General features: G+C 47.0%; 1 protein-coding gene across 1 annotated transcript in view; it reads right to left on the bottom strand.

The window, feature by feature from the left end:
• The window catches only part of CLASP1 (cytoplasmic linker associated protein 1), a 246,024-nt gene that overhangs the window by 217,593 nt on the left and 13,804 nt on the right, over nt 1–14,627 (bottom strand). The window contains exon 2 of the mRNA XM_059727486.1: nt 12,579–13,065. Coding sequence (XP_059583469.1) covers nt 12,579–12,773 — 195 coding nt within the window. The 5' untranslated portion in view covers nt 12,774–13,065. The remainder of the gene's footprint in view (nt 1–12,578; nt 13,066–14,627) is intronic.

Raw genomic sequence — 14,627 nt, 5'->3', positions numbered from 1 at the left:
TATGGAGACAGCTTGGACCAACAGGAAAAACCCCAAACCTGCCACCGGCAGACGGCTACACCTCCTGTGTCTCAACAGCAGCATGCAATGTAGACACACCAAACCCATACAGCAGTGCTTCTCAACCTGTTAGACTCAAGGCACCCCTCAGAAAATGTCGCATCTTTGGGTAAATGCGGTATCTTTTATTAGACCAACTAAATAGTTGGAAAAATTGTTCTTTGCAAGCTTTCGGGCACAAACACCCTTCTTCAGGCAGAGGGAGAGTCTGTCGTCGTTTTGTGCTCTCCTCGATGGGATAGAAGCCACTATGCAAAAATGCAAGTCCGGGAAAATGCAAGTGTACGCCAGTGAGGATCAGAGGAGATGGGAGACAACAGGTGTGAGCAGGTAGGTGTTTTGACTACAGAAATATTGCAGCAGAAAAATTGCTGTACTAAGAACTTAGACCACAACGATGCAAAAATGTTTTTAACACGATGGACTCCGACTTGAAATCTCTGAGCTTATCGTGTTTGCATACTTTCCACCTTGCACACACTGGTCACACCCCACGGCACCTGTGGAGAGATCTCAAGGCACACCGGGGTGCTGCAGCACCTGGCTGAGAATCTCCGCCATATAGGAAATGCAAATAATGGGTGAACTAGCGATCTAGTGGCTATAACACAACAGGGATCCCAAAGGACCCTTCCAGGGTCGTTAATTCAAGCTAATGACAACGTGTTTTGTTGAACTCCGGGCTCCATATGCAACAGTCAGCCTAGCTGGAAAACTAGCTAAAAATAAAATAAAGAGGTCCTGATTCAAAACTAGATGCCGTGGGTGAGGTCCTTTCCCTGGGGATCTATAAAGCATTCGGGAGCTGAAGTGGATGATATTCTGCCAATGCAGGAGAGCCCAGAGCCAAACCTATGGCCTCTGCCCCAAACAGCTTGCAATCTAAGACTCCAAATCTGCATGGACCTATGTGTATGTGTTTACCATGAAGCATGACACATGCATGTTAGGCCTTGGCAGCATCAAGGCTGAGGAAAGCAATCCAGACAGGGTAAGGCAAATCTCTCAACAGATGCATTCCATTTATACAGTTTAGCCTTCCAGTTAGATGAGCTCAAAGCCAATTCACCACCAGTCTCAGTGGACTGTCCCTTTGGCGGTTTCCTGCGTTCAGATCTGAAGGAAAGGATGGGAGCGAGTGGCCATCAGTGAGAGTTCGATGAGGGAGTTCACACTGGAAGGAACGCACAGATGAGAGCACGTGCGTTTTTACAGGACACACTTGCACGCAGGTGGTGAAGCTGGCATTGCCCGTGGGCTGGAGAGGATGCCGGCCAGCTTGGCCTATTTCTTTCAGTCATCAGCGAAGCAGAAACTTAATTCACCTGAAACCCACAGGACCATTTTTACAGTCACTGGTCACCAGGTATCCTGGTCATTGCAAGGTCCCAACCAAAGCCTAGCTCAGGCTCCTCCACAGAGTCACTATATTAGTCCGATGCAGGACTCATCACTGCCTGCCCCGAGTATGTGCGCGCCAAAAGCCAGTGGGAGTCGAGGGAAAACCACATGGCCAGACAGCAAGAACTCGTGAAGCTTCCTCCATTTCAGCAGTGGGCCAAGTGAGTCCTATCCACAGTATGCATAACCATGTGCAACTCACCCTGGGGTCTTTCAGGGGGGAAGGGGTTATGCCCATTCAGAAGAACGATAACCAACAGCGTCAGCACAGCTGTATGAGGTAGTTAATCTGTTCTCACATTTGGCTGGGATGATGTAGTTGGGGCTGGTCCTGCTTTGAGCAGTGGGGTGGACTAGATGTGACCTCCTGAGGTCCCTTCAACTCTCACTTCCTATGATAACAGGAACACAGGTCAAGAAGGGACCTCTCAGGTCATCGCGTTGCAACTGTAGACGGGTACCACACACAGTCCTACTCATAAACTGAGCAAGATTTATCTTAACCTCCCCCCTTCCCCTTCCACCTACTCCTGTTGGGCAGCTGATGGTTAGAAACCTTCTGCCAATTTCCAGCCCCAATTAAACGCATGGCCAGTTTATACCCACTCAATCTCATGCCGTTTGCTTAAATAGTTCTTCTCCCACCCTGGCATTTAATTCTCGGATATATTTATAGACAGCAGTCACATCCCCTCTCAGCCCTCGTCCTGCAGGGTTACACCAGCCAAGGTCTCTTACTCTTTTTGCAGGCTCTGCATTCCCCTTAGCATCCTAGCAGGCCTTCCTGCACCCGTTCCACCTTGAATTCATCTTTGAGGAACGTGGGGAACCAAATCCATGTGCAATAGGAGATCCACATGCAATAGTCCACGAGGCCTGGCCAGTGCCACGTACAAACCGTGCCAAGACTCTTGTATCTACTGGAAATGCCTCCCCTGGGGCACCTCAGGATTGCATTTCCCTTTTTCACAGCTGCATCATACTCATAGTCATCCTGTGTCAAACTAGTCTACCCACACCTTCCTCCCTCCTCGGTCTTTTCCCATTGACGCGCTCCTACCTTAACAGAAATTCTTGTTATTAGTCCCAAAGTGCATCACCTGACATACAACTGGCTAACACTGGACTTCTTTGATTGAAGCATCAATGAGGTTACCTCTGAAGCATCTTTTCCTGCCAGCTCCATAACAAAGGGAAAAAATAATTCAGATCTTATTGATAGACCCCAAGGGTCCGTGCTTCTGTAGGGGTTTCAGCCTGGTCAGATCCCACCAGAACAGGCTGTGATACAGGACAAAATCCATCCTGTCACTTGGATGCTCATCTTGCTGGTGATCTGACCCCAGCTGACTTAATGCCCCTGGGGCACAGGGCTGGACTTGATCTCATGAGGTCGCTTCCAGCCCTAACGTCTATGAAATCTATGAAATCTGTACAACCAGAAAGGGTGCGATATCCACCCTGCCAGTCTGGAAGTACTTTTTACCTTATTGATTTCCCAGCCCCCTGGGAATCCATCGTCTCCTAAAGCGTGCATCTGGAAAGCAAGTGCATGATCCCATCAGCCACCCTATTCAAAATCACAACTTGTTTTTCCACTTTTTACAACCAGCACATCCAGAATACGGGTTAAAATTAGTATTCTACCTTGTCCCCCTCCCGAGGCTACCACCAAAACAAAACTCTTGCTGCAAATTATGTTAGTTATCATCTGAAGCGAGTTAAGTACGTTTGGGGGTCAGACTCGATGATCTATTGAGGTCCCTTCCGACCCTAACATCTAACATCTATAAGTAGACTCCTTAAGAAAGATCTGTTTTGTGGCTTGGACCAGAAGTCACCTCTATTTTTTGTCCTGAATATGAAGGGCTGAAGCCAACATTAAATCTGACCTAGTCCAGCTGCTACAGCTCCACTACATTATCACACCCTCTACGGCACTCCCCATACTGTTGATACCAATAGATAACAGCTTCACTAGCACTGGATCAAGTTACCCTGCACCAGTCATCAGTCTTAAAACAGGCAGCCTAAGCTACAGGAACCCGTGGAAATGGATGGGAGGAAAAATGACTAGAGCAACTGGGGCACAAAAGGTTTGGAGAACTTGTTTTCCTCCAGGCACATGCTTAAAAACCAATGCAGCGGAAACCCAGAGGCCCACACCGCTGGGGTTAGCTTTGCAAATGCAGGTAAGGAAAGCTCACTACAGCAGCTAACATCCAAGACGGAGCTGTCTCCCTAACTGCAGTTTGCAGGATTGAACCATCTACACACTCTGTCTCTTGCCTGTTGCATGCAAGGAGAAAAACCATGACATGAAAATGGGAATTATTAGCTCAGGGACTCTCAGCTAAAAATCCAGGTCGGATCTCAACATCTGTAGGCGAGAATCTGGGTGCTGTCAAGGGCAGGGCTCCAGGACGCACCTTCTTCACTGCTGAAATCAGTGATTCTCCACCAGGATCCCATGGCACCCTGGGGTGCCCCGAGAGCTTTTCAACGGTGCTGTGGGGTGCCACATGATGTTAGTTCTGCTAGGTAGAGAAACACAATTTATAAGCTAAAGCCAGAAATTTTAAATAGGAAAGCATAGTGTTAAAAACAATCTGCCCTGGTGCCTTTCTGGGCTCTCTGCACCAGGAGAATTGCTCTATTATTTTTCAGGAGGAAAAAAAATACAACTGAAAACTAAGCGCTGGCATGTTCTGATGGGTGTCTCGAGTCTGACCAAGTTGAGAATCACTGGTCTAAATCCTCCATCTCTTAGTCATCAGGACAGAGCTGGTTATGGATCCATGGTCCTGAAGCTTTCAAGATTAAAACAGTTCAATAAAGTTACGTGCCTTTGTTCAGCACCGTTGAATGCAGCTACTTATAAACCAACCACCATCTCCTCTTCCCACATGAAAGAATCTCTTCTCCCCAGGGGCAGAAGATTTTGAGGAAATCGCCCTAACCAAAATGGTCACATAACCATAGCTCTGCAGCAAAACCATTTCCTTACGGTTTCCTCTGCTGAATTTCAACCAAGCACAAAAGCGCAGTATAGACCATGAATATATGTTGACAGCAAGACATCATTCAGCCGCTTAAGTTCTTCTAATGGACACATCACATTAAAACTAAGCCGGCTCCATCTGTTCAACCCCCCAAACAAAAGACAAAGAGAATGTTATTCACGTACGCACAATAAAAACCATATGTTACAAGTAATGGAGATGTACATTTATTTTTCTTCTGTCCAATGAAGCAGGCTCTTGTCATGTTTGAGAGTGGAAGACTGCTCCCTCCAACACACGGACCCCTTGTCATGGAAAAAACAAAGTTCACCCAAAAATTTTGCTGTGATTTTTTTTATTTTAAAAAGTGCGATATCCTGCAACTAGCAAAAATCAATTGAGAATCAAGAAACCAACTGGCACAGACATTAACAGCAGGGTTTCCATATCTGCCAGCACTGCTTCTCACCTCTATCCAATGCCACACACTTTGGACTTTGTTAAAGCCAATGGAGAAACTTGAGTGCAACTATTAAGTCATTTAAAAGCAGGTAAGGATGTTTGATCAGCAATCAGACTAAGAAAAGGAACAATGTGAAACCAAGAGCTGCTTAAATAAGCTATCCAGTTTCAGCTGACATGTAAGAAAATCAGAGGAAGGACCATGTCTTCTTCCTAAATTACCTCTGATGTCTGCAGGGGTTTGGAGATGACACTTCAGTTTTGTTGTAAATTTGTAGACTGTTTTGGAGACACCACTGGCAACCTTTGCTCCAGCTTCCTTTGAAGCCTTTAAGTTAAGATGCTTTATTAACTAGAAAAACCTTCCATTGACAGACAGTTTTAATTAGGTTGTATCGAGCCTCTATCCTGTTTGTATACAAGTCCACAGCAGAATCTCCCCAGTGGCTTTTTTGGGACAACCGTGAGGTCCCTTTTGTGCCTTTCCTTCATTTCTCCAGGTTCCCTCCACTTCCTCCTCCAGGCAACTCCAACATGCTTTCATCAGGCAATCAAAGCCTGCGCGGTGACACCCTTAATGACCAGGCCGACTTAGGTGTTAATATAGGAGACCTACGCATCTGAGCCAAGTTCCCCACTGTCCTGTGCTATGAACTGGAGAGCACTGCGTGACCTGCTTCCTACGTGCACCCCAGAAAAGGGGCTTGCACAGACCTGGGTGCACACAGACAGATGCAACGCAATGCCAGGCAAATGATGGGAAGGAGCAATGGTCTCAAACTGCAGCAAAGGAAGTTTAAGTTAGATATTAGGAAGAACTCTCTCACAAGGAGGTTTAGTAAGAGACAGGAAAAGACTACCCAGGGAAGTGGTGGCATCGCCATCCTTGGGGGGTTTTAAGACTTGACTAGACAAAGCATTGGTTGGGATGACCTAGTTGGGGCTGGTCCTGCTTTGAGAAGGGGGCTGGACTATATGTGACCTCCTGAGGTCCCTCCCAGCCCTCATTTTCTATAATACAGTAGAGGTGAGTAAGTAGAGTTACGTGGGGGAAGGTGATGGATAAAACTTAGGTACATTGCAGAACAAAGATTTGTGGCTTTAGACGCACAAAATTTCACTGCACAGATTGATGTGGCGCCACACCACAGCTCTGCTGGTGCAGAGGTACAACCTCGGAGCGACTCACCTGTGCCAGCAGACACCCATGGTCATAGCACTTGCACTAGCCAAACCACACTCGTACTGGGAGACCCTGCTCTACTGTGCGTGGAAAAGTAGCTCTGCTCCAAGCACAACTTCGCTAGTATGGCTGCAGATACACTAGGAGCTGATGGCCAGCACGGACACCAGGTTGGTGTAGTGTGGCCATATCCACCTACACGGTGGATCGTGGTGCTCCTTAGCTGAATTTTTAATAAGGAAAACTGCAATCTTGCAAGCTGCTCTGCTCCACTCAAACCAAGTGGGTTCTGCTTGGGTGCAACGAGGGCTCTGTGCAGGGCACCTGGCAGCAGATACTTTCATGGAAATGCTCTAGGGCAGGGATGTCAAAGATCCAGCATGGGGAGCCTCATCATCCGGCCCCTAGTGCTGGCTTGCAGTCTCGGTGAACCCACACAGGCCCCAGCCTTGCAGGCCTCCACCCTTCAGCAACAACCTTTGGCCTTGTATAAAAGAGACTGTGATCCCACCTGCAGCCTTTTGGTCCTACGTAATGTAAATTATGAGCAACGGGAAATTCTGTTGCTATAATTTTATGCCATACACATACACACACACACACACACACATAAGAAGGGCTATTTCTACAAGAAAGTTCAGCTTTCAGTTCCTACTTCCTTTGCTGCAAAGGACTCCATCAAAGCATCTGCTAAAATGAAAAGTCGAAAGAATATTTCTGAAATAAACAGCACGATGGCATCCCCCCTCCCCCCCCTCCATATTTCAAAATGGAAGAACCACTTTTTTTTGGCTAAACTAAAAAAAAAAAAAAAAACCCAACACCTTTGGGCAAAGACCAAACTTGGAAGAGTTAAGCCCAAGAGGCAATTTTTGTTTAAAGATGCAAGCAACTGAAAACATGGGGTTTAAATGGAAGCCATTGTGCCAACTTAACTAGGAAGGTTACTGCCGCTCCGGGGAAAAGAGAGGGAGGGAGGGAGAGAGACTCTCCATAGGAAAAAAAATCCATTTTCTGCAGGAGAGGGAAACTCAGTTTACAGAGTAGAGATAAGGAAATGCAGTAGCCGATATCCATCTCCATAGGTTTTGCTAAAGTAGTGCTTGCAAATGGTTCAGCCCCAAGAACCGCAGAGAGTTTCATGCTCTATTTATCCACAAGCAACAGCAATACACAATAATCCCATAACAAGGAGGAAAATGTGCTTTAATGATGACCTAACAGTAGTATTTTCACTTCTCAAGTGAGTCTATCATCTCTCTATCATGATTCAATCCTTAATTCAGCCAATGACGTTGCCTATGAAGATGCCAAATAACACCACCTGCAGCAGTAGGAAATGGGTAAGAGATTCCCCATCTCATTTCATAAAGGCCACAGATCTGCAGTTGGACAGCCCCAAATGACTTGAGTTGCTGCAGGCTCCATTTCGAAGTTGTACCCTAGGGAGGGAGGAAAAGGCTCCTCGTCCTTATACCGAAGCAGGTGATGGTGCGTGAAAGTGCAAGTTAGACAAACATCAGTCTGGGATGATCCTGCCTTGAGCAGGGACTGAACTAGATGACTTCTTGAGGGCCCTTCCAGACCTATACTTCTAATCCCCTGCTACCAAACCCCAGGTTTACAAACCTCCCGGTCCTAGGAAGACTATTAGATTCACCAGTAATTTGCCCCGCTGACATCTCGCTGTTACTTTCTGGAGCTCAGAGAGAGGGCCACAAGTCCCCTTCCTCCCTCAATGATTTTCTCTGCCACAAACCCCAGTAGCAGATCACAATGCTGGGACACAAGGTGCACACCACCATGCTGGCGTGGTCTCAGGATCTACAACCAACTATATGGCCTTGCCCCACTCTACAGCAAGATGCAGAAAGCCCACAACAGTCAGCATCTCCTAACTTCCCCCACGACCGCCTAAAATAGGGTCAACCTGTTGCCTCTATGAATTACCCACAGAGCAGAGTTGCTCACTAAGCTACCAGGCTATAGTAACTCGTTCACATCCCTCCCCATGTGTGGGGAGCCAACGTTATTGCACGTGTAACATGGGCCAGGACGGAGTGAGGCTCAGTCCAGGCCTTCATATTATACAAAGAAACATTAAGTCCCACCTGATTTGACCTAATGGAAACCAAAACCTCATACTAATCAAGCCATTTGGTTGATGAAGGACCTATTAAATGAACATACTGCAACACCACCCTCCAAAGCAGGTACGGTAAAAGATTTGCCTTTCCCCTCACTCTCCCTCTCGGTTGCTGAATTATTTCAATTCCCATCCCCAATCATTAAAACAACCCTCTCTCTTTTAGCTAGCACTGCTCTCACTGTACCAGGCAGGTTAGCAGCAAGTCCTGCCCACAGACAACTGGATGCTTTGGATAAACGTCACTCAACTACATTTATAAATGGCTGGGGATTTGAAAACTCTGCTGGACCAACCCCATTTCTACCCAGGACCCTCCCCACTGCAGCCCAAATACCACCAGGAAGAAGGATAGGCTGCCAGCAGCCACTTCCAAGAAGGGGAAACAAAAGCTTCCACTAAGAAATATAGACTATTAAAAGGAGTTGGAGCAAGAAGAAAGCTCCAGAGAAGGAGCAAAAGCTGAGACAACCATTGCTGAAGTGCAGAAACAATGACCTCCCCGCCTGGTGGTCTCCTTCAATCTACAAAGAAGGAATAATAGCTAGAGACCCTGAGGAGCAGCTGATGGAGAGGGTTAAAGGCTCTCCCTGAATATGGGTCACCTGCATCTCCCTGGCTGCAGAGATTACCGGTGAGAAATGAGGTGGGACCAGCTGGAGGTGATTCTTTATTAGCAAGGAAGATAAAGGGGCAGCTTGGGGAGGGGGTACTGTTTGCCTGTGCCAGGGCAGGGAGCTGGAACAGATTAGCTGGGACCTGGCTTGGCTTCACATCAAGGTAAAAATGAAATCCTTGTTTTCCCTCTGGCTGCTGAGTGGATGCTTGGGCTGAGAGGAATCTGCTGCTTATGCGATGGCTCCTGGCTAGAGTGTCTTTGACTCGGTCTGTAGCAGCGGACAACTCGGGCCCTCTCCAGAAGACCTGGTGTTTCCTGCAATCGCTTCTGCAGTCCAGGATGGATGTGCAGAGCCGTCGGTGCAAACGCAGCATGCAGAAGCCAGAGCATCCTACTCAGTGGTCCCTGGCAGACCGAGCTACAAAGAACCACACCGGTCCTGAAAGTGAAAGCTGGACATTTTCAGGGACACCAAAACCCGATGCTCCCATATCCCAGCCTTCCTGCACTGTACTTTAGAGGCCTGTTGCTTCTCTTTACAAGGCAAGTTGCTAACTATTCACTCTCTATCCTTGGGCATGTTCAATCATTACCTCGAGTCTGGGTAGTCACCACTGATGGTCGTGCAGGCAAGATGGTAGAGAAGGGAAGGCACGTGACATTCAATTCACTATAAGGCTGTTGCAACCGTCTCGGGAGGTCTCCTGCACTCGGGCACGGCAAGTGCTCCCAGTGAAAGCTGGGAGGCTGCAGCAGCCTGCTAGCAAACAGGCAGGGAGCAGGCTGCTGATTAAATGCCACTGGGGACTGTTTTGGTCTCACTTGCTCATGCATGATGCTCTTCTGACCTTTGAAGGCAGCACTCCACCCCTGTCCTTCACCAGGCACTTATTCTCCTTGCTTCCCGAGCGCCCGCTTGGTTTTGCCACATCCCTCCAAGAGAAATAGTAGTGGTGTGTGCACAGCTGCTCCAAGGGCTTCTGAGATATTGTTGGTCTGGAAAAGGCATGGTGTCTCTTAAAACAAAAGCTTGAAGGCAAGGAGCTGAGGTTCATGCATCCGAGTGAAAGGGAAAGACCTGCGCTCGCCAGCAATAGGATGCTTCAGTTTTGCGCTCGGTAGTGTATAAGCCCTTGTTCTCTGAACACAGATGCTGGGAGGACAGGAGTGCTGACAGGTTTAGCTGAAAAACATTATCGCAAGCAGACCACAGCCCCAGGCAAACCAAATGCTCCTTCCGTGCTAACGTGGGTAGATTTCTTGTTAATTAAAAGTGTTAAGGAACAGCAAATCTGCTTGTAGAGTTTCAGTCTGGTCTCTTAGATGCTTCCACATCGGAGGGGATGGGCCAAGCAGCAAGGCTGATGCTTTAAACCATGGCTCTTTCAAATGAGACCCAAACCCTTCCAGTGATCTTAGGGCTGCGGCTCTTGGGTAGTGGATACACAGGCACGGCTGTGCAGAGGCTCCCTGGCCAGCTTGGGCACTAGAAGCAGTATACCTGTGCCAGAGTGGCATTATGCCCTGGCTATTTAGAAGCCAGTCTGATTAGTCAAAGTTAATACAGGTATCCCTGCATAGTGGCTGTACAGACTCATCTTAGGAGTCTCATGGGACTGCAAGGGTTGGATGAGAACGAGCAGCCCCCACTACGCTCACGGCAGAGCCGAACAAAGCAGCCCACGTATCTGCTCTCTCTCCAAGCAGCCACATAGTAAAAGCCAGTAGCCACCATAAGAGAAGATGGGCCTAGCATGGTACAAGGTTCACCTGCGTGTCATGCTCTCCTAGTGCAATGTGAACCCCATCCCGCTGCAGCATCAGGAGAGCTGTCCAACTGTCTGGCTTTCATTCCTTTGTTTGAAGGACGGACCAGCTCCTTGCGTGCCACGGTGCCAGAGACCCTGTGTGCGGGGCCTTTGTTCAACCAGCATAAATATTCTATAGCTGATGTGCGTCATAAGGAGGTGCCATGAATGCTTGCCCTTAGTTTGCATAACAATGGGTGGCAGCAAGTGTCGAAATTGCCCAACCTCTCACTTTACAGAATACAGAGAGATTTACATATTAATGTGAAGTTGTACAAAATGAGACTATATGAACATGCAACAAGATTATTTACAGGGAAAAGTGTTTTTTGGTTGGTTTTTTTTTAACTGCCTCCCTCTTCCCTACCAAATTACTCTCCCAAAGTTGGGAGAATGCAAAGAGAGACACAGCATATTGCAAAAAAGAGAAAAAATAAACCTCTGCACTTCTCCCTTCATACTCAATTTAAAACATGCTATGCAACTAAAATAACGTGGGTCACTAAATTCTCAGCACATAGCAAATTTTATGGCAAATTTCACATTTAGAGTACTTGAGCATTGCAGAGTTTGGAGGTGCAAAGCTAGCATGAAGCTCGAGGAACCAGTTAACCAGAAAAATGCACGTTATATCCCAGCATAAAATCTTCCTTGCGTATGGCTGGCTGACCAATGTGTTTTGGTGGACCATGTGTTCAGGACTGGACACCACTGTGTCCAGGATTGATCTTTGGGTAGCTCCTCTACCATCAAGGGTGACAGGAAGTTCCGCTTCCTGCTGTGATTGCGTGCAGACAGATCAAGCACCCAAACCGCAACTGAAGAGGAACTACAAACAGCATTTAAAAAAAAGAAATCCAACAGGTTGGCCAAGTACATATGGTCTGGAGCAGTATTGACCAGGCCAAGTGAAATGGAGCTGTCAACAATGAATTGTGATCACCTGCAACTGGTACTCCTAACTCGCCAGAATCACCCTAGGCAGAAGTCAGGGATAACTTATTCAAAGGTCTGTATCTCTAAAAGCCATTTTAGTCTCCTAGAAAAATCTCAACACTCACAAGAAGAGAACAAAATCCTCTACTTGTCTGCAACAGAAGTGGTTATGCTTCCCAGCCTGCCTAACTGATGCAACTCAACCACAAGCTAAACGACCTCTAGCCTTGCCCTCGCCAAAGAGCCCTACCAAGGAAGCTAATACACATTGCAATGGTAATAGGTCTTGGATTCTCTGGAAACGCATCATTACACACTGCCCTTGACCAGAGGCGACTAACAATACTATGTTGTCAATGAGAAGGCTGCTTTAAGTTCATTCAGCCACTGCACTTGCTCTCCAGCTATTAAACAGAACTAAGTCGCTGATTTTTTTTAATAATAAAATAATTATGCTGCCTTTACCAATTAACTTAAACGCTCACCAGCTGCTTTCCACCACAAGAGTAAAAGAATAGTGACAACTCACTACACATTAAGCAGATTATATTGTGAATTGGTACGGCAGACGCTCGTTAATCCTTTAACCAAAAGAATTAGTGGTCATGGCGCCATCCAACAGGTGAACAAACTGTAGAGAATCCAGATATTGCATCACAAAATGTAACCTGGTCACTTCATCTGACAAGCTTAACTACCATTTAGAATTCAGTTTTAATCATGCGATTGCGGTTTGTGATGACATTTTAGTCCCAAGATCACCGATTCAGCACGCCGACTGAGAAATGGGATTAAAAGGGTGTGTTCAGTCTAGCTTCGGACTGCGAAGCAACAAGTTAGACTGAATGAAATTTTACTATATGCCTTTCACAGACAGCAGAATTAGTACAAATGAGGCACTGTCACCAACCAGCTGAAGAAACATTCGACTCCAGTAGCATCTCCACAAGTAAAATCTTACCTTATAATTGCTGGAATTCACCCAAGAGGTGGCAAGTCCATCGACCATTTTATCCAGCATAGTCTGATCGTGTTCAAGATCGGCAGACTTCTGTTTATCCGAGAAATAATCTATCAACTCTTGGCCAACCTGAAGTCTCTTGCCAACGTCCTTCTGCAGCACCTGTGCTAAGCAGTACTCCATAGTGGGCTCCATGGTCTCTTACAAATACACCACCAGCGAGAATGAAGCTAGAGGGCAGCAGGTTGGAAAAATCCCTCTACAAATGAATCCTGTAGGTTGCCTCTTTGTTCGATGAAGGTTACTGAAGGCCTGGGTTTCAAAGATGCAATTCTGAGAATGCCAACAATGCACCATGTGTGTCTGAAGAGCAGCTGGCAGGATATTAAAAGTCCAATTTAAATAACTTGTAAATAGATAAAGCAGAGAGCAGGGCAGCAGCGCTGTCTTACTGGGTCTCAGATAATTCCCAATTCAGCAGTTCATTCTGCAAGAAATGAAAAAGGACAGTATTATAGGTTACACTGAGGCATGGAGCAAAATCAAAAGCATGTCACTAAATAGGTTATTCATAGGAAGGCTGGGAAGCTGTAATAAACTGGGTACAAATGGAGTAGTTCTATTTTAAGGGACAGCATTAGGTAGGTCAGGATAAAAGCCTTAGTTATGCTTTAAAAAAAAAAAAACCCAAAAAAACAGTCCCTTCGGAAGCTGCTCCAATGACAAACCCAGTAAATTTGGGCTTAAAATAAGGGCTGATCAATACTCAGAGTATTCACTTAGCCACTACAGACACTGTCTGTACCCAAAGGTAGGGAGATAATCCTTGTGGGCCGTCAGCCACTAGGAAAAAAGCACCCACTTTAGAGACAAGTACAGAAAACAACTTGGATCTCCATTTGATCTCTAGCTTGTGGCATTCAATGGCCTCCATAGCTGGATCTTACCGCAGGGCCCATCCAAATGTCAGTAGGACCCAGGACTACTAACTAGTTTCGTTAGTGAGATGCTCACACTGTTTCCAGGGGTCAAACTAGGATGGACCAGATTATAGCCTGGTTTTGCAAGCTCACTAACAGCGTGCATGCCTAGGAAGCAGCATTCACTTCTTATGGGCATAAGGTTTAAAATGTGGCTTGGCTAAAAGTGTCCCCCTAAAACCAAGGGAAGCATAGCCCCCTTTGCGTGTCGCTAAGTAGCTTGGGCATGACACCAGGTGAAACCAGGTGGTTCAGGGGGTGGAGCAGGGTGGCACGCATCAGCACAATAAATTAGCAGCACACATGCTCCGAGCACACCAGCGCCCGACTGGAAGCTGAGTACCTGCATTTGCATGCACAAAGCATCCTGCTAGCTTAACTACGCTTCCTGCTTATGTGCTGAATGGATAAACCAGGGCTAGGCAGGGCATGCCCTCGTGCCACGCAAACCTCTCCGCACTGATGCCTGCAGAAGGTCACCTGGCTAATGGAAGAGAGTGTGGTGGTCAGCCTCCCACAGCCACAATTAATGGTGGGGAGGCAACCCCACCAGACAACCTCCCAACAGGAGATTTAATAGCAGCCTTCACCTCCCTGCAGGGGGTTGCAAAGAGGATGGAGCTGAGCTGTTCTCAGTGGGGGCAGACAACAGGAAAAGGAGCAATAGACTCAAATTGCAGCAAGGGAGGTTTAGGTTGGATATTAGGAAAAACTCTCTCACAAGGAGGGTAGTAAAACACTAGAACAAGTTCCCCAGAGAGGTGGTGGTAGCTCCATCCTTGGTTTTTAAGACCTGGCTAGACAGCCTTGGCTGGGATGATTTAGTTGGGGAAGGTCCTGCTTTGAGCAGGGGGCTGGATTAGATGCGACCAACTCTCCTGGTCTGTGATACCGCGCCGCTTCTTTTAAAAGCCAGGATAAAAATCCAGCAGCTTGGGGTGCTTTTTTCCCCTAAAACTCCTAACTCCTGTTAACTCCTAAAAAGCACAAAGCTTTTTTCCCAGAAAACTCCCCCAAGCTGGGACTCTACCCTGCACTTTGCGCCAGCAGCAGGAAAGCAGGTCAGGGT

This window comes from Alligator mississippiensis, chromosome 4 (assembly GCF_030867095.1).
Source record: "Alligator mississippiensis isolate rAllMis1 chromosome 4, rAllMis1, whole genome shotgun sequence".
NCBI classification, from domain to species: Eukaryota; Metazoa; Chordata; order Crocodylia; family Alligatoridae; genus Alligator; species Alligator mississippiensis.
The sequence above is the reverse complement of the archived record's forward strand: the minus strand, read 5'-3'. Positions and strand labels throughout refer to the sequence as shown.